General features: G+C 45.8%; 1 protein-coding gene across 4 annotated transcripts in view; it reads right to left on the bottom strand.

Moving 5' to 3' along the window:
• Positions 1–17,504, bottom strand: part of Zdhhc14 (zinc finger DHHC-type palmitoyltransferase 14) — a 200,511-nt gene extending 183,007 nt beyond the window's left edge. For 3 of the 4 annotated variants that reach the window (XM_042702098.1, XM_042702097.1, XM_042702096.1), the window contains exon 1: positions 17,222–17,475. In XM_042702098.1, the coding sequence (XP_042558032.1) occupies positions 17,222–17,463 (242 nt within the window). In that variant the 5' untranslated portion in view covers positions 17,464–17,475. Of the gene's footprint in view, positions 1–17,221 lie in introns of all 4 variants that reach the window. The other variant, XM_042702095.1, reaches the window with a different exon arrangement.
• Positions 17,505–18,960: the final 1,456 nt, after the last annotated feature.

The raw sequence follows: 18,960 nt of genomic DNA on the forward strand, positions 1-18,960 counted from the left end.
TGCATATGGGAAACTCATACCATTAAAAGACCTCAAAATAGGACCGCTCAGGATGATGAATTGCTCTGATGCTTCAATTAGACAAATCTGAGCCCCACTGGGAAGGTGAACTCACGGGGATCATCAGTTGCTGGCTGTCCCACTAACAAGGACAGTGCAGCTTGGCAGGTCTCGAGGCCACCACGGGCCAGTCCTGCCAGGGCTTCAGGATGTCATAAACACTGAGGCACGACAACCACGTGCATGGCCTGCTTGGCAACCCAGGGAAGCCCGGATCCCCTCGCACACGACAGCGTCCGCCACATCCAGCCCCCTGCAACCTAACAGCTGGGACGGCTACTTACTGTAGGAAACAGATAGCTCTCGTCCACTATTCTCAAGAAACTCAGAGAAAAGTAGACATGCGTTGAGTTTCTGATTTCAATAGGCTGTCTTGGGATTTCCTTTCCCATACGGTAGGTATCTGGGTAAGTTCCTGCATGGATGGGAACTTGGAGGTTCTGAGGCTGAAGCAAGGAAAGGGTAGAACCAGAGAGCTGAGAGGCAGCTGTACTGGCTGCCCGGGCACAGAGGGCTGAGTTTCTAGACCACTGAAACTTGAAAGGTTCTCCCGCTGGGATACAGGTGGCAGCACAGACCATGTCCATGGATTCATCGATTCGTAGCCACTCCTTCCCTGGAAACTCCCTGGGATGGCAGCAAGTAAGGAGAGCTGGCCCTGAATCTACAGAAACTTCTCAGACTGTAGCTCTGTAACTCGAGGGCTGCAAGTCACACTTAATCACTGCATACCCTATACCAGTCCAGACACTTCGGTTGAGAATTTCTGGTACGTGTGTTTCAGTTACTAGGGCTATACTCTAACAACCCCCCCCCCCCAATATAACAGCAAACAATGACACACTTGTTCTGCTCGTGAATTCACATTTGGGCAGAGCTGGGCAGAAATCCCTTATATCTTTGCTCTTCAGCCTTTCCTGGCAAGAATGGGGGGAGGAATAGAGGAGTATGGGGGTAAATAACCAGGTAGGGGTCAGGGTGAGGGCGGAACTGGAATGGGATAAAGACTTGCTTGCTTAGCTGGGGCTCTAGACCTTTGTGTGCTCTGCACTCTTTATACGATCTCTGCACTACGGGGCTTCTGAGTAGCCAGATTTCCTACATAGCAGCTCAGAGCTCATTCTCTCTCTCTCTCTCTCTCTCTCTCTCTCTCCTCCCCCCTCCTAGTGGGAAGGGGGAGGATATTTCATGAGTCCTAAGCTAACTTCGGATATCATCCACCATCATTTTTGCCACTGCTGCAGTCTTCCCCATTGGCTGCAGCGTATTCAAAAGGAGGGGAATTCAGGTCTGCTTTTGTACAGGAGATGTCAAAGCACGCAGGAAAATGTTCTAAAAGTCAGCACTTGAGGTTCGGAGACGGAGGAAGAATGCAGCCCGGAGGCGTGCAGTGAAGAACCGGTGGGCAGGGGATGGGGAACGCATGAGAACAGGTCCAGAACACATCTGGGGACTGGAAACGCTGTCACCGAGAGCACTGCAGCACGGCAGTGGGGAATTCCAAAACAAACGGGGACCGCTGGGCTTCCAGAGCTTTAACCACATTGCTGCTGGGAGTCAGAGGAGCTAGGAGACATTAGACCAGAAGGTGTGTGCTGTGTGCAGAGCAAAGAGGCATGGGAGCCACACAGGACAGGGCAGAGTCACCGCAGGGCAACACACACGTATCTGGGAAAGTGGGACAGGCAGGAGGATGAACAAGGCTAATCTGTGAGAAGAAGGGGCGAGCACGTGTCACCCAGCAGAAGAACTAACTAAAGGTAAGCGGTGAAGAACAGCCTAGAAGCTCAACAGGAAGTAAAAAACTTCCAAAGAAGAGAAAGCAGTCGCAGTGGCTCACTCTGAGAAAGGGAAAGATGAAAACTAACAAAAAGGACACTGGAGGCTGACAGAAATGGCGAGGAATACAATGATGGGGGAATTGACTTTATATCTCTAATTAGCACAAAGACAGGCGATCAGCCAGTATAACTAATGCCTCAAATACACTGTTCCAATGAGCTGCTGGTGTAAGCACAGCAGAGGCATATGGAAACCACTGCAAGAGAGTGGACGTGCACAGCTAAACTTCTGTCCAAGGAGTCAGTCCGCCGCCCAGGACTGATAAGACCATCTCAGGGCAAAGCACAGCAGCCCCAGAGGGCAGGCGCCTCCTGCCTCGGCCATGGGCCACCCTGCCGCCCCCTCCACCGGTCACATTCTCACAGAGCTCAGGGCAACACCAGTTCCTCTGGACTTTGTTTGAAGTCAGCACCTTAAAAAATCCAATTTGATAAAAATGGCAAAGAAACACATGAGGAAATGTTCATCATCCCTGGTGGTGAAGGAAATGCAAATAAAGACAACCCTGAAATACCACCTTACCCCAGTCAGAATGTCCCACATCCACAAATCAGCCAATGACAAATGCTGGAGGGGATGTGGAGAAAGAGGAACCCTATTACACTGCTGGTGGGAATGTACACTTATACAACCACTGTGGAAAGCAGTCTGAAGGGTCCTTAGAAAGCTAAAGATTGACCTCCCTTACGACCCAGTCATACCACTTCTAGGCATCTACCTTGAACAACAGGAACCAATATACAAGGACATGTGCACCTCCATGTTTATTGCAGCACTGTTCGCAATAGCTAGGATATGGAAACAACCCAGATATCCCACCACAGATGAATGTATCCAAAAATAGTGGTATCTATACACAATGGAATATTATGCAGCCATTAGAAATGACAAAATAATGGCATTTGCAGGGAAATGGGTGGAGCTAGAAGGAATCATGTTGAGCGAGGTAAGCCAAGAGCAAAGAGACAAATGGTACATGGTCTCCCTGATAAGTGGATGCTAAATCCAAAATGTTAGTTGATACGACAAAACTAACAGGACTCAAGAAACAAAGAACTCCCACTCATCTGGTCGAACCACTACTAAATATCCCCATGCTGCTGATCACATGTATGGTGTATATGTGTACACCGTTATATGTTATAGACCGTGATAGACAATTTGCTCCAGGAAAGTTAGCATGAACTTGTGACTTTAAATGAGCATCATTATTCCACAATACTGTGAAATTAGGGAATTATGTAATCATTTAATCACAATTAAAAAAAAAAAAAAGAACCTTGGGGAAGGTAGGGAGGGAAGGGATAGTAGGGGGAAAACAATGGAGGGGGTAACAATGCTCAATAGGAAGTGTACTCATTACCTTACTCATGTAACTATAACCCTCTGTATAGTATCTTTACAATAAAAAAAAAATCCAATTTGAGGATGTATGGATATCATTATATAAATTCCTGTTTTTCATCGGAGTGTTTAGATGAGCCTAAATTGCTCTAAAACAAACAGATAGAAGGGCCCATTAGAGTTGAAAGCAAGTCTACTAGGAGAATCTTTAGAGAAGAATAAGAAAGCCTACGGTATGAACGGCCAAGGAGGTGTGGGGGGTGGGGCAGTCCTGAATTCAGGTTAGTATCGTTGGTGCAGTCTGAAGGAAAGGAGTCCGTACCAAGGAAAACAGCACACAGGCGGGGCTGACCGTTACCTTGCTCTCCTATCTGGGTCCAACTGGGCAGAGGAGCAGGAGCTGAGAGTCAAACCGACGGCCACTGCTCAATCAGCCTTTTCTGAGGCAGCCCATAAAAGCCACACAAGCAGAGCTGCTAAGCCACCCGACACGTTAAGTCAGGTATAAGATCAAAGAAGGCCCTCAAAACTCAAAGTATCTGAGGGAGAAGCACCCAAGCTTCTTTAAAGAGAAAAATCAAAGAAATAATAGATTTAAGGAGACGATGAAGATTTGTGACACCGAATATTTCTGTCATCCTTACTCTGAATTAAGTATAATCTCAACTGATGCATCACCTCAATCATTAATTCATTTTATCACCACATGAGAACCATTGAAAGTCAAGTACAGGAGCTCATGACTACAATCCCAGCTACTTAGGAGATAAGAGAACTGGAGGATGAAGGTTCATTGTCAGCCCCAGCAAAGAGCTGAGACCCCCATCTCAACAAGTAAACCAGGCAATGCTTATATGAGCATGTCCCAACTGCATGGGAGGCTACAGATAAGAGGATCTCAACCCAAGACCAGCCAGGGCATAAACATAAGACCTTATCGAAGAAGTAACTGAAGCAAAAAGGACTGGGACATGGCTTAAGTGGCAGAGCGACTGCCTACCTGTCACTGACTTCAAACCCCGGGATCAAAAAGAAAGAAAGGAAAAGGAAAAAAAGAAAACACTGAATCCCATTCCAAACTATATCTCTGGGATCTAGGCCTACACATTTGAATCAGGATGTCACGATCATTTAAAAAGGACCAAAATCTATGAAGTAGCAGTCTTGTATATTCTGTTCTTCCTATAAAATGCCAGCAAGTGCCAAGAATCAGTGAGAGAAAACTTTAAAAGAATGTGAAGAACAAATAGGGCATACTTACATAAACCAAATATTCTGACATAAAAATGAATTTTATGTATGTAAAAAACAACACATAAAGGAATCTGAGAAACGTAATATTAAGTTTTTAAAAATTCAGAAGATGCTTGTAGTGGGAGCAATGATTCCCACACTAACAATGAGAACCAGATGGATTAGCTACAAAAGCACAATTTTTACCATCTTCCAGGAAGCCGAGAATGTAAAGAAACCTAAATGTGGCAAGTCTGTCCCGAAAGGGAAAAAGAAGGCCACCAGCTGCTTCCGTCCTAGCAAAGCACGAGAAGGGCAGGACAGAAGGAGAAACCAGAGAATATTTTAACCAACATCGGTGGCCGCATGTGGAAATCAGCATCCTTAGAACCCCGAGCAGCCTCACCACAGAGCTAACCTGCGCCACCCACCAGCTCCTTCTCATCAGTCTTCGCCAAACACAGGGCAGGTGCATGCCCATGGCCGGGAGAGAAAAGCAGAGCTGAAATCCAGCTGCCTAGGCTATGGTACCCACCTCAACACTGAAGTAGAAAAGGGTCAGAGCATAAACACTGGGAATGGCATTCTGCGGCACTCCAGGCTTTCTCCGGGCTACTGCCTTGGTCTTCTAAAGGCTGGGGCAGGACAGGGAGAACAGTAGAGGAGATGTTCAAAAAACAGTGAGAATTCATCTACACATCTGCACAGAGATGTTCATCTCTGTCAGCAAGCTAGTTCTGGGCTACGGAGCACAAAGAAATCTTGACCTCAGCCAGAGCTCAGTTCCCAAATCATACCAAAGGAAGAGCCCTGATTCTGCCCTCAAAGATTTTCAGGTCACCGATAAAGTGACTCTTAGCAGATTTTTCCCTAACTGTTTCAAATACAGGTTGAAATTCAAAATTATAAAAATTCCAAAATCCAAAACTTACTAAAAGGCAAAAGGATGCCACAAGTGGAAAATTCCACATATGACCTTACAAGATAGGTAACAGTAACAATGTAAAAACTGTTACACAATAATAGCTTCAAGCTGCAGATATAAGATACATATAAAACATAAATCAAGTTTGTATTTAAATTTGACCTGATGTGAAAAAAGAGATCCATATATATGCATATATATACACACATATATGTGAATATATAGATAGATGTGTGAAAACCTATTCACCCATACATATGTGAAAACCCCCAAAATTAAAAAAAACAAAATCAATCCAAAACACTTCTGATTGCAAGCATTTTAGATACTTGTAGAAATTTAAGAATCAGCCCATGCACTAGTGACCTGGGTGTTGGGGAAAATCTAAGCAACTGAAGTTTTTATATAACTCTTTTGTATACAATATCTGGTGTGCAATAAAAAATTACTAGACATGCAAAGAAGGAAGAAAACATAAACCATAGTCAAGAGAAGAAATAGCCAAAAGAAGCAGGCCCAGAGATTATCAGATAATTGAATTACTAGGAAAGGGCTTAAAATAAGAATAAGAAATATTAAGAACTGAATAGAAAATATGAGCATGAACACACGAAGAACTTCAGCAGAAGCCTAGAAACTATAAACACACTACTAAAAATATTTACTGTGGAAGTGCTTAATATAAAAAAACAAGATAACAAAAATGGCTTAAGAGAGAGTCAGCAAACTTAAGATAGAACAATAAGCAAACACCCAGACTGAAACACAAAGAGAAAAAAAGGGTAGAAGAAACGGAATCTAAAGTGTCTAAGATATATGGAATTATATAAAATAGCATCACATATAAATAATAGGGAAACAGAAGGGAATAGAGAAATATTTGTTGAAATAATTGAAAAAATTCCAAAATTGATGAAAGGTATTAACCTACAGATTCAAGGACTTAAGCAAACTTCAAGCTGGATAAATAAAGAAAGCTTGCTTGAGCTGCTGAAAACAAAAGACAGTGATATAATAGTTTGAGAAACATGTATTACATCATTTGAGAAAATGCAGAAAGAATAAGAGCTAATCTAATCAGAGAAAAATACTGTCAGCATAGAAGTCTATATCTAGTGAAAGTAACCATTTTTGATTGATAAGACAGAATCTTACCATGTAAGTCAGGTTGATCTCAAATTCAGAATCCTACCTCTGCCTCCCCTGTGCTGGTATTACAGGCCTGGCCCACCACGTCTAGCTGAAAACATTCCTTAAGATGAGGACAAAATAAACATGACCACAATGGCAAAACCTAAGACCTGTCATTAGTAGACCTGTATATAAGAAATGTGGAGAAAAGAAACATAAGTCCCATGGGTTCCCTTATTGCAATAACTAGTATATGTCCGGAACAAGTAGAAAAGGTCAAAAGCTATGTACATATGACCATATAAGATGAAGTGAAGCGAAATGAACCCCAAGATAGGGCCACAAGTGTTTTTTTTTTCTTTCTTTCTACTGTTTCTAACGTATTTATAAGGTACCATGTGATTTTTTTTGTTGCTTTGTATGTCCCTCCCCCATAGTATAACCCCTGTTTTCACTGTATTTGATGTCAGTATAATTTGGGGAGGGGAAGGGAAAAGACAAAATGTTTAAATAGGGATACAGGTTGACCCATTGTAACAATGAGATGTACAAGACACTATGTTGAAAAACGAACTTTAAAATTTATGGGGGAAGGGGAGGAGTATAATTGTGGAGGTGGGAGGGAAGGGATGGTAGGGGGAAAAAAAAGGAGTAGGCAACAATGCTTGATAAGAAATGTAATCATTACCTTGCTCATGTAGCTGCAACCCTTCTGTACAGTATTTTCACAATTTAAAAAAAAAACTTATTTAAAAAAAAATGTGGAAGCCGGGTGCCAGTGGCTCACGCCTGTAATCCTAGCTATTCAGGAGCTGAGATCTGAGGATCATGGTTCAAAGCCAGCCCGAGCAAGGAAAGTCCTTGAGACTCTTATCTCCAATAAACCACTAGAAAACTGGAAGTGGCACTGTGACTCAAGTGGTAGAGCGCTCACCTTGAGCTGAAGAACTGAGGGACAGTGCCAGACCCAGAGTTCAAGCCCCACGACCGACCAAAAAAAAAACAAATGTGGAGAAAAAAAGGGAAAAAAGTATTTTAAGTTGAAAATACATGAAGTTATATATAAAATCCCTTTTAAATAAACATGTTTTGATTCTACTCATAATTGAGCCCCTGTTGTACTCACTCAACTCAAACCTTTTAGGAACTAACCACAAGAAAATTAGTAATTTTTGTATGCATGAACATCATAGACATAGCATGCTCTTGTTTTGGCAGGGTCTTGGTTTCTGTTGTGTGTGTTTTCTGACTTGTCCCCTTTGAGTATTTAGATGTTTATTCATTTTGAAGAGTGTCCAAAAATAAGGGGTCTCACACTCAGCTCTGTGCAAAGTCCCCTTTGTGAACAGTGAGCTCTTTCCTAGATGGAAAGAGGCAGCTCGCTTGTCACCGGACAGATTTGGTGAAATCTGTTCACTAGGGTCCACACTCCCCCTGTGTTCTGTGTCCACATGGCCACAGAGATAGCCCTTGGATTCTTCCATCCGTTTCTGTCACCTTTGCTCTGAACAAAGACTATTTGAAAAGTATGCCTTTATTCAAGCTGGTTAGAAATACCAGTTCAATACAGAATAAAGGTTTCTTAAATGCAAAGAAAATTATATATTTTATATATGTCCCTGAACTCTTCAGCTCAAGGCAAGCACTCTACCGCTTGAGCCACAGCGCCACTTCCAGTTTTCTAGTGGTTTATTAGAGATAAAAGTCTCATGGACTTTCCTGCCTGGGCTGGCTTTGAACCGTGATTCTCAGATCTCAGTCTCCTGAGTAGCTAGGATTACAGGCATGAGCCACCAGCACCCTGCTCCATGAGACTCTTATCCCCAATTAACCACCAAAAGGCCAGAAATAATCTGTGGCTCAAGTGGTAGAGCACTAGCCTTGAGCAAAAAAGCTCAGGGACAGCACCCAGGCCTTGAGTTCTAACTCCAGGACTGGCCCAAATGAATGAATGGATGAATGAATAAATAAATAAATAACATTACCAGCTTTAGAGATATGAAATATAAGACAGAGTATAATAGGTGGGAAGAACAAAGGAAGTATAATGTTTAAAGTTTCCTGTACAGTATTTTTATAGTATAATTTCATGTTTGAAAGTTCCTGTATATTATTCCTGAAGTAAATTACCGTAATTGGAAGTTCTTGTATACTATTTTTAAGACAATACCACATTTGGAAGTAGATTATAATAGATTATACTTGTACACTGTGATCTCTTAAGTTGTTACTAAAAATAGCATGAAGAAGCACAAGCTATTATTTTTTACAAAGATAAAATGAAATACCAAAAATAAGCAATTTATCTAAAAGAATGCAGAGTGGGGAAAGAAAAACAAATACATATTAGATAAACAAAAACCAAAATACCCAAGGCTGGGGATGTGGCTCAAAAAGCACAATGCTTGCTTAGAAAACCCTGGGTTCAATCCCCAGTGACACAAAATAAAAAGGGAAGAGAGGGATTGCAAGCATGGTGGTAGAAGGCCATAATCCCAGCTATTCTTGAAGCAGAGGGGCTGAAGACTCATAGTCTATGGCCAGCCCCAGGCAACAGTGAGATGCTATGTGAAAAAATAAAAGCAAAAAGATCTGGAAAAGGGATGGTTCAAATGGGAGAGCAAGGCCTTGAATTCAAATCCCATTACCAAGATAAAAATAAATTTTAAAAACCATGATAAACTTAAACCCAATTTGAACATGGATTGTTATATCCTGTACTTTCCTAAAATTGATATGATGCCTGTACTGATGTAAGAGAATTACACGCTGAAGTACAGGACATGAAGAATAGGATGTCCATACTTTACTCTTTGGTGATTTGGAGAAAATTATCGAGGCATAAGATTGAGAGAAAGACAGGACAAGAATAACAACAACAACATCAAAGTCAGCAAGTAATAGATTTACCTGACGAGTCTACCAGAGTTCTCTGAATTCTTCTTTTTTTTTAACAGTCATGGGGTTGGGTGCTGTCTCTGAGCTTTTTCACTCAAGGCTAGCATGCTACCGCTTTAAGCCACAACTCCACTTCTGGTTTTCTAGTGTTAACTGGAGGTAAGAGTCTCACAGCCTTTCCTGCCTGGGCTGGCTTCCAACCATGATCCTCAGATCTCAGTCTTCTGAGTAGCTAGGATTACAGCTGTGAGCCACCAGCACCTGGCTTCTGGATTATTCTTGCAGCTCCTCTCAAGGTCTGAAATCATCTCAAACTGACAAGTTGTATTATCTTCACAACTAAAGGTATTCAATGGGATGCTATTTTATATAAAATGTATGTACAAAATCAATGTTGTCATTTCAGAAAAAAAACACGATATACATATAGCCTGATCCTATATTTATGAGGAAAAATAAACTAAACAACTTAATGTCTGAGAATGTTTTTTTTTTGTTTTTGTCAGCTGTGGGGCTTGAACTCTGGGCTTGGGCGCTATCCCTCAGCTCTATAGCTCAAGGCAAGCACTATACCGCTTGAGCCATATAGCACCACATCCGTCTTTCTAGTGGTTTATTGGAGATAAGAGTCTCATGACTTTCCTGCCAGGGCTGGCTTTGAAATATGATCCTCAGATCTCAACCTCCTGAGTAGCTAGGATTACAGGCATGAGCCACTGGCACCGGGCTAATGTCTGGGAATGTATACACGCAAAACACTTGTGGGGACACAAAAAAAAGGCCTGTGCTGACAGGGAAGGAAGCTCAAGTTGGGATGTCCTCGGGGAGGGAAGGGAGCAGACACTGGGCCGCAGCCCGTACTAGGACATTCCACAGCACTAGTAATACTTCAAAAAACTACAAGAAAGGATTTCGAATGTTGTCAATCACAAAGAAGTGATGGCTGTTAGAGGAGATACATAATGTTCACTCTGATTTGAACATTATACAATGTGCATGAGTTAAAAACTCTCAAGATACCCTACAAATACAAACAACAAAAAAGCACTATTACTGATATGTTGGAGTTTTTTTGGCCGGTTGTGGGGCCTGAACTCTGGGCCTGGGTGCTGTCCCTCAGCTCTTTAGCTCAAGGCTAGCGCTCTACCACTTGAGCCACAGCATGACTTCGACTTTTTCTGCTTATGTGGTACTAAGGAATCAAACGCAGGGCCTCATGCATACAAGGCAAGCATTCTACCACTGAGCCACATTCCCAGTCCCTGATATGTTCTTAAACTTGGTAATTTTATGGTGTTCTTTACAATATTTTACCTCAAAGATTACACATGTGTTATAAGCTTCTATATTAGCTAGTATATTTTTAAAAGGTGAAAATTGAAACGTTAGAACATCATTCAGTTTATAAAAAGTAAGTGTGAACTTGGGCCAATCTTAATATTTAGAGAAAAGCTAACCAAAAGCATCAAGAGCATCCCTAATCCTTATCTGAAGCAACATACATTGATCAGATTCCCAAATCATGGATGCAGCTCATTATAATACTATTGATCAACTCTGTTTGGGCTTTCCTGAAAATCTCAGCTGCAAAAGAATGAAGCACTTTCCTTGAAATCCTTAATTTAAATTCTCTTGCTAAGACATAATAATTCAGTCATGAATAAATTATGTGCAACATTGTACAGCAAAAGAAAAAACCTCTAGGATATGCAGATATGACCCATTAAATAATTAATCATTACTATACTATTTTAAGAAGCAAGTTTTTATATAATATGATATCATTTCTCACTAGCTGAGAGAGGAGGCATAAAACACAGGTGGGTCAATAAGATCCTTGAGAGCTTTATTTGATAGACCTTTGTGTCCAATGCCAAAAAACTATCAAACAAGCAATGATCCTAGGTGCTGGTGGTTCTTCAATAATATATATATATATATATATATATATATATATATATATATATATATATCACCAGCTTTATTTGCCTAAAGCATTTAGGTTAAAAAAATAAGGAAATATTAGAAAGTAGTCTCAACCAAGTAACTATCAAAACCTTACCATTAATTTGCTAAGTAATGAAAAAAAAATCTCTCTCCTCTACTGCTATGAACACATTGGAAAAGGGATGCCTCTCAATTCTGATTCCAGAAGAGTTATATCAAATAATCAGAGTTACCAAGGCAACTGTATTCTGCAAGACATAATTATAAATGCTGTGTGTCAGTATGACAATGCCTTCCTTAAACAGCAAATCTTTAGTCAAAGTCTGCTGTATACCAGGTAATTCTGTAAGGCAGTCCCTGCCCTCCCAGGCACATGTACCTTACACATACATACACAACACACACAAAGGGTGAGTCCGTGCACCATGGCAAGAGAAGGTACCTGAGAGTCAGGTGGACACTCTCCACCCCCAACTTCCCCCACCCCCGCCCTGATTCCATCCTCTGTGTTACCAGGCAAGGTCCTAAGCGTTATCTACCACCATCTCTGTCGACATCAAGTAGATATTGTCTGAAACCATGGAAAGGAAGACACAGTTCTGCATGGAAGGTTGAGAAAGAATGGTGTCTTTGCATGTTATCAGGGCAGCACTTTCTCCTAGATAATAAGGCTTACCCCATCTAGGACAGACATTGCTAGAATGGCACCTCAAGTTCCAGGAGATAGTTATTAGATGCTGGAGGGCTGAGCCGTTGAGAATGGTGGACGTTAAGTAGGTGGGCCTAATGGAGGTCTTTAGGGGATAGGGCGTGTGCCTTGGAAGATAATAGTGGAGCCCTAGCTCCTTCTTCTGCCATCTGGCACCATCTGGCACCGCCACAAGCAGCTTAAAGTCAATGGGTGCACCAGATTTCATTGGCTAGAACCTCTAAAACCATGAAAACACACCTTTTCATAAGTTAATGATCTCAGGTATGTTGTTATAGAGACAAAAAACTATCGGACACAGACAAGTCCTTCTGTGTTACAAGGGCAGTCCCTTCCATCACAGACATGAGATGTAAAAATGATGCCATAGAAAGGAAATAAAAATTATCCGATCTATGGCAGAAACTTAATACAGGAAATGATACTTTCACTTGCCAGGACCGGCCTCAAGTTCCTTCTTTAAGATAAACATGACCCTAGTTTGTTGACTCCCAATGACTGTGCATTTATTTCAGAGGAGATTAACACATTTAGAAAAAAGAGAGAGGGGTAGAAGAAGGGAAAGAAAATATGAAAAGAGGGAAAGAAGAAGACAAATTTTTTTTTTTTTAATATCAGTAGAACTACAGAGAAGGGAAATCTGAGGATGTTCCCCAATTTTCAGCTGTTTGGATGTTCATTACACCTTCACACTATCAGAAGTGACCACACAGAACTGGGAGACACAGGTCTCCCCCCTCCCTCACAGGAGGTTCCTGAAACACTAACTTGGCTGGCCTCCCAGGTCAGCCATCTTTCTGCCAGTGATCAAATGGCTATGAAGTATCAATATATCAAGCAAAACCTTTTGAATTTCCAATGTATAAACAAAAATAGGATACAGGTGTGTGCTGTGTGTGTGTATGAGAGAGAGTGAAAGAAAGGCAGAGACAGAGATAGAGAGACACTGGGACAAAGGGAGAGAGGAGAAAGACAGAGACAGACACGGAGAGAAATGCAGACAGAGAGATCTGTTCAAATTCCAGGGCTGGTGCCTGGGGATGATGGCACTGAAGCCTTCCTTCTCTCAGTGACAAGGAGCAATGTGATGTCTCAACAGCACTGGCCAACTTCCCTCCTTCTCCTCTTAAATGCAGCCATGAAACGCTGTCACTTTTCATCAGGACTGGATATGCTGAATAAAAGCAGCCCGGACATAAGCAGTCTTTTGACCTGCTTAGAGAAGCGTTGCTGCTGATAGTTTTTTATTTCTTCAAAGCCCTGGAGTGGTGGCTCCAAAAATGGAGCTGAAATCAGGGTGTGGATCAGGGCGGGTCCCCAGGCATCCGTGTAGGACTCTCCGTCTATAGGGGCTGGATTGGGGACGCTGCTCCCACAGGCTCTTGGGACTCTTACAAAGGTTACAGTTCTAATGAAACTGCACAGTCCCACATTTTTTTTTCCAGGGCTGTCAATGTTACATTTACTAGCCTCCACATGCCTTTTCTAAAAAAGCTCTCAGAAAAGGATGACCAGAGTGCTGGCCAGGTTAATTCCTAGGTATACTCTAATAATATGGGCTGTTGATCAAACAGTGTTTTGTTCTGTACTGGATAGTGTAGTAAATATACTTTTCCCATTTATAGTATTTAAAGACAGATGCTCTGAATGACACGGTATAGATTTGGGAAAACTGAGGCTTTCACAAGATAAATCAGTTGTTCGGGGTCACACTGCTGCTAAAAATCTTAGGATCTGCCCTTCTGAAAGCCTTTCCTGCCTTCAACCATGCTCAGCCCTTGGAGGAGGGCAGTTCTCCTGGTGGGAAGAGTTCTGGTTTTGTGGTCAGAAACTTCCCATAATTAGTGATGCAATCCACATGGCAGGCACGCTCGCCAGGCCCTCCCCTCATCTTCCACATGGGATAATCATTTCTATACTGCCTTTCAATAGGACTTAAGGAAAGTACCAACACCTGTTGCTGAGTTCATTTCTCTGAGACAAACTTCCCTACTCATGTGCTCAAGGTCTAGAATGAGAAGCGGGTTGACAGAAGTGGCACAGATAAGGAAAGTCTAGAATTAAAGTTCTGCTATGGTTTTCCATTTTTATTTCCTTATTCCCTTCTATCTTGGTGTAACTATCTGGGGAATCGCCTATTCTAATGTCTCATAATTTCTGCATTTAGAGTTTGGATATAAAAACACCCCAAACACTTGTTTGCCAGCTGATAGAAACAGCTTCTGGAAACTGACTGAATCGTGAGGACTCTAATCTAATGAATGGATTAATCCATACGTGAAGTCATAATATGAAGGCACTTCTGGGAGATGGTGGCAACTAGGAAGTGGGAGTCTAGTTGGTGGAAGAAGGTCACTGGAGCCTTGGTCTAGAAAGCTATGTCGTCTTCTGTCTCCTGGCTACTTCCTGGCTGCCATGAAGTGCGCAGGCTCCTCCAACACATGCACCTGCCAGTACAGTGTCCTTCCGCACCTCGGGCCTAACAGCCTTGAGAGAAGCCCACCTCATAGATTGAAACCATGAACCAAAACAGATCTGTCTTCCATTAAGTTGTTTTTCTCAGGTATTTGACCATTTGACTAATGTATCTACTAACATGCAAAGCTACTGGGACATGCAGTCAAACACTCAAAATAGGGCACTCACAGTATATATTCAATAAATATCTAAAGGAAGTTCAGAAGAAAGGTAGGCAGGGAGAGAGCAGGCAATACTGGCATTTCCTCAGGTTCTCATTTAATGATTAACTGTTGGTATTTCAACCACACCTGTGCCATTTTGAGTCTCTAGCAAATTAATTCGGGCAAAGCTATTTGATTTCATTCTGTCATTACTAATGAATAAAGAACTTAAAAACAACGGCAATACTCAAAACAATGAAATTCCATGACAAACAGTCTAAACAAACTAATAATTTGTAGTTTGGATGAACCTATCATTTTTCTCCAACAAACATGCTAGTGTGGGCCTCCTGTTTCCTTAAAATTCCAAATTAAAGTTACCCTCATGAAGACCGACCACACACACACACACACACACACACACACACACACACACACACACTCTTTCTCTCTCTCTCTTTCTCTCTCTCTGATTCCCACAGAACTGACATAAAAATGCTGCAAATAGTAGCTAATAAAATCCCAACACAATGTGTGTTCCTACCTCCATCAGTTAAGACAACATTGACACAGAAAAATCTGTAACAACATACAAGTGAGAACCTGGAGGAGCTCTTGAAAAAAACATGCAGACATCAAGAAACAAAAACAAATTTAGGATGGTTTGGTTAGCAGCTATGTTTGAAATAGAAATAAAACATACTAAGTATTCAGATATTACAAAGTAATATCTGATTACTAAGTAATAGCTGAATTTGTCCCCAACCATACAGCAAGGATTTGGGGGTGTATATGTATAAGAAAATGAAATGGTTATCATCATACACATAATACACTTGTGGCTAAAGCTCTGTAAAAAAGATTGTAAAAAATCAACCAATTGTCAACTCTAAAAAAATCACTGAAAAGAGAAAACAAATGCCAATCTGGACCCTCCCAAAAGTTTTTGACATTAGGAACTTAGTGAATCTTCTCAACTAGAGGAATCCATGTAACTACCATCACCAAAGATTTGGCTACAAGAGATAGCATCTCCGTTAACTATAGGACATCACCAGCCCAGAGGCAGGGTTTATTCTATTGTGAAATGTAGACACATCAGGAGCTCTGGGGCCCTCTCCACAGGTCTGCAGGGACAAGAACACACATACACACAGAAATGGAGTAGAGTAGGGCTGTGTGTGAGAAAGTCTGGGAATGTAACCTGCATCACAGATCTCTCCTCCCCTAACTGAATCCTGTTAAAAACCAGTCATCAGAACACAGTTCACATACAAAAATGCTTCCCCTCATAGAGTCAGAGGGCTTTGAGTGAAAAGTATCACATTGTCAAGAGACCATTCATTTCTAACTGACACAGCTTTTATTTCCAAGAGCAAAATCCAGGCACAAAATCAGAGCCTATCAATAAGACTTACTGGAGACAAAAGTAAACAAACACAAAAGGTTTGAACTAACCCCATTCACTAGCAGGTGGAGACTGAAGGCATACCATACGCCATAACCAGGACCTGAGAAGCTGAAGGAAAAACTCCTTATAGATGGCTTTTAAGTTTGGAGGGAGGAAAAAGCCTAACTTTCACTGGGCATAGAATATAAAAGGTTACATAAGCAGCTGCATCCCAAATGTTAGGCCCAAACAGAGCAATTGAAGTTGACTTGGAAGATGGTTAAAGTGCCTTCCCTAATGACTGTTAATAAATAAAAAGTTCTTTCTTTAGTTGGTAGGAGGATAGTTACTCTTGACCATTTTGATTTCCCAGAAGATGGTGGAGATGCGTATGAACTTTTTTATTTTTCAGATTAAAAAAAAAAAAAAAAAGCCCAAAGCCCTGTTTCTGAAGTCACATCAGGCTCCTTCTCCAAGCCTGGCTCCCGCCTTCCCCCCACTCCCCAACTTGCCTATGGGGACATTCTCCAATGAAACTTTTTCCGAAAGTGAAGAATCAAAAGTGTGGTGAAGCAGAGGCCAAGGAGGCCAGGCTGAATTCAGTGAGGGTGATGACAAAATGAAACTACCCAGCCAGAACACACCGGGCAGCCGGCACTCCCAAGCCTGGAATCGCCAAAGGTTCCCAATCGTTCCTGGAAGTGGTCGAGCCTCCTCTAGCTGAGCTCCACCTGAGGCCCCACATCTCCCCAGGGTGGGGGGGTCCAAGTCTGTTTATCCCTCTCTCCCCCCCTCCGACTTCAGGCCCACCCCCTCCCTGCAGAAGACCGCACCTGGGCTGATGCGCGGGCCTCCCGGGAGGGAGCGCCCCACCTGCCCCCCCCCCGCCCCCCTCCCGGATCCGGGCGGTGGACCTGCCAGGCCGGGCGCACCTTCCCTGTTCCCAGCCCTCCGCGCTCTCCTCCCAGGAGGCTGGAAAGGGGCTGCTGATCACACACACACCCGGGACCCTGGGCGGCCAGGCGGGCATGATAGAAGGACGCAGAACGCCAGGACCGGAGGGGGCGGGAGGCGCCGGCGAGGGCGCCGTCGGGGGTGGGGGGAGGTGGGCGGCCACTTACTCGAAGGCGAAGAAGAGCCCGCTGGTGACCAGGATGAGGACGAGCGTCAGGTAGAAGACGCCCGTCTGCCGGGCCATCATGATCCGCCCGTTGCAGAAGAACTTGTTCCTCCCCGGGAACACCTCCCATTTCCTGCGGGCGGCGATCCTCTTCTTGGAGTGGGGCGACTCCATGGGCGAGGAGCCGTGGGTGCTGATCTGGCTGTACTCGCAGTCTGTCATGGGCCCGCCGCCGGGAGGCATCCACGAGGGCAGCGGGCGGGGGGCGCACGCCCCCAGGAGCCCCCCGGCGGCCACGGTCGCCCCCCGGGCCGCGGCGCCGCGACCCCTAGGCCGGCTCCCGGCTCGCCCGCAACGCGGCCGAAGACGCCGGGGTCAGCCCCGCGGGGCGCCCCGCTGGCATAGCACGGTCCGCCGGCGGGGACCACGCTGCGCGCCCCGGCCCGCGGCAGCGCTCCTCCGCGCCTTCCAGTCCGCGGCCCGGGGATCCGGGGCTCGGGGGCCCCTCCGCGGGAGCCGCCGCGCGCGCCCGGCCCCCCGCTCCCCGGGCTGCGCCTCCGCCCCGAGCGCCGCGCCCGGAGGGGACTCGAGGCAGCGGCCCCCGGCGTGCGCCCCGCGCCGGGCTCGGGACCGGCGGATCCTCGCGGGCGGCTCAGCCCCGGCGACGCCTCCCCGGGGTGGGGACGGCGCCCGCTGCTGTCAGGAGCGCCGGCCACCCCGCGTCCGCGCCCGCAGCCCGGCCGAGCCGCCGGCGCCCGCGCGGGGCTCCGGGCTGAGCGCTGAGCGCGGCGGTGGCGCTCCGGGGATCCCTCGCTCCCGGCCCCCGAGCCCGGCCCCCGCCCCGCCGCCCGTCTGCCCGCCCGCCCGCTCGCCCGGAGGCCGCTGGAGGGCCGCGGGGACACCGGCACTGACACTTGTTTGCAACGCGGCGCTCCGGAGCGCGGGGCGAGCGGGCCCGCCTCCTCCCGGCCCGGCGGGCGGCGCCGGCCCCTCCTCCGCCGCCGCGGCCCCGCCTCCTCCCGCCGCGGCCCCGCCTCCTCCCGCCGCGGCCCCGCCTCCTCCCGCCGCGGCCCCGCCTCCTCCCGCCGCGGCCCCGCCTCCTCCCGCCGCGGCCCCGCCTCCTCCCGCCGCGGCCCCGCCTCCTCCCGCCGCGGCCCCGCCTCCTCCCGCCGCGGCTCCTCCGTTCACTGCTGTTCCTCCCCCTCCAGCTCCTTCTGCTGCTGTGCCTCCCAGCTGCGGCCCCTCCTCCCACTGCTCCTCCCTCCTGCTGCTCCTCCCTCCTGCTGCTCCACCCTCCTCCTCTGGCTGCTCCTCCTCCTCCTCCTCCTCCTCCCACTGCTCCTCCTCCGGCACCTCCTCCTCCCGTTGCTCCTCCCACGGCTGCTCCTCCTCCTGCTCCTCCTCCTCCTCCCGCTCCTCAGGCTGCTGCTTCTCCTCTTGCTTCACCTGCTGCTGCTCCTCCTCCCGTTATTCCTCCTTCACCTCCTCCCCCGCCCCGCTCCTCCCGCTCCTCCTCGTCGGGGTCCTGTACGGTCCCCGCCCTCCAGCTGGCGGCCGGGACCCACCGAGGCCCGAGCCCCGGGGCACCCGTCCCACCCGGGGCGCGGGCGCTCCGGGTGGGCTCGGTCCGCCTGCCGGCCCGGCACGCCCACGGTCACTCGGCCCGCAGGAGCCGGGAGGCGACCCGGGCAGGGTCCTCCACTCTCCCCTGCGGACGCGCGGCGGAGACGCGGGGGCTCC

Source organism: Dipodomys spectabilis, unplaced genomic scaffold (assembly GCF_019054845.1).
Source record: "Dipodomys spectabilis isolate Male_0828 unplaced genomic scaffold, ASM1905484v1 ptg000302l, whole genome shotgun sequence".
NCBI classification, from domain to species: domain Eukaryota; kingdom Metazoa; phylum Chordata; class Mammalia; order Rodentia; family Heteromyidae; genus Dipodomys; species Dipodomys spectabilis.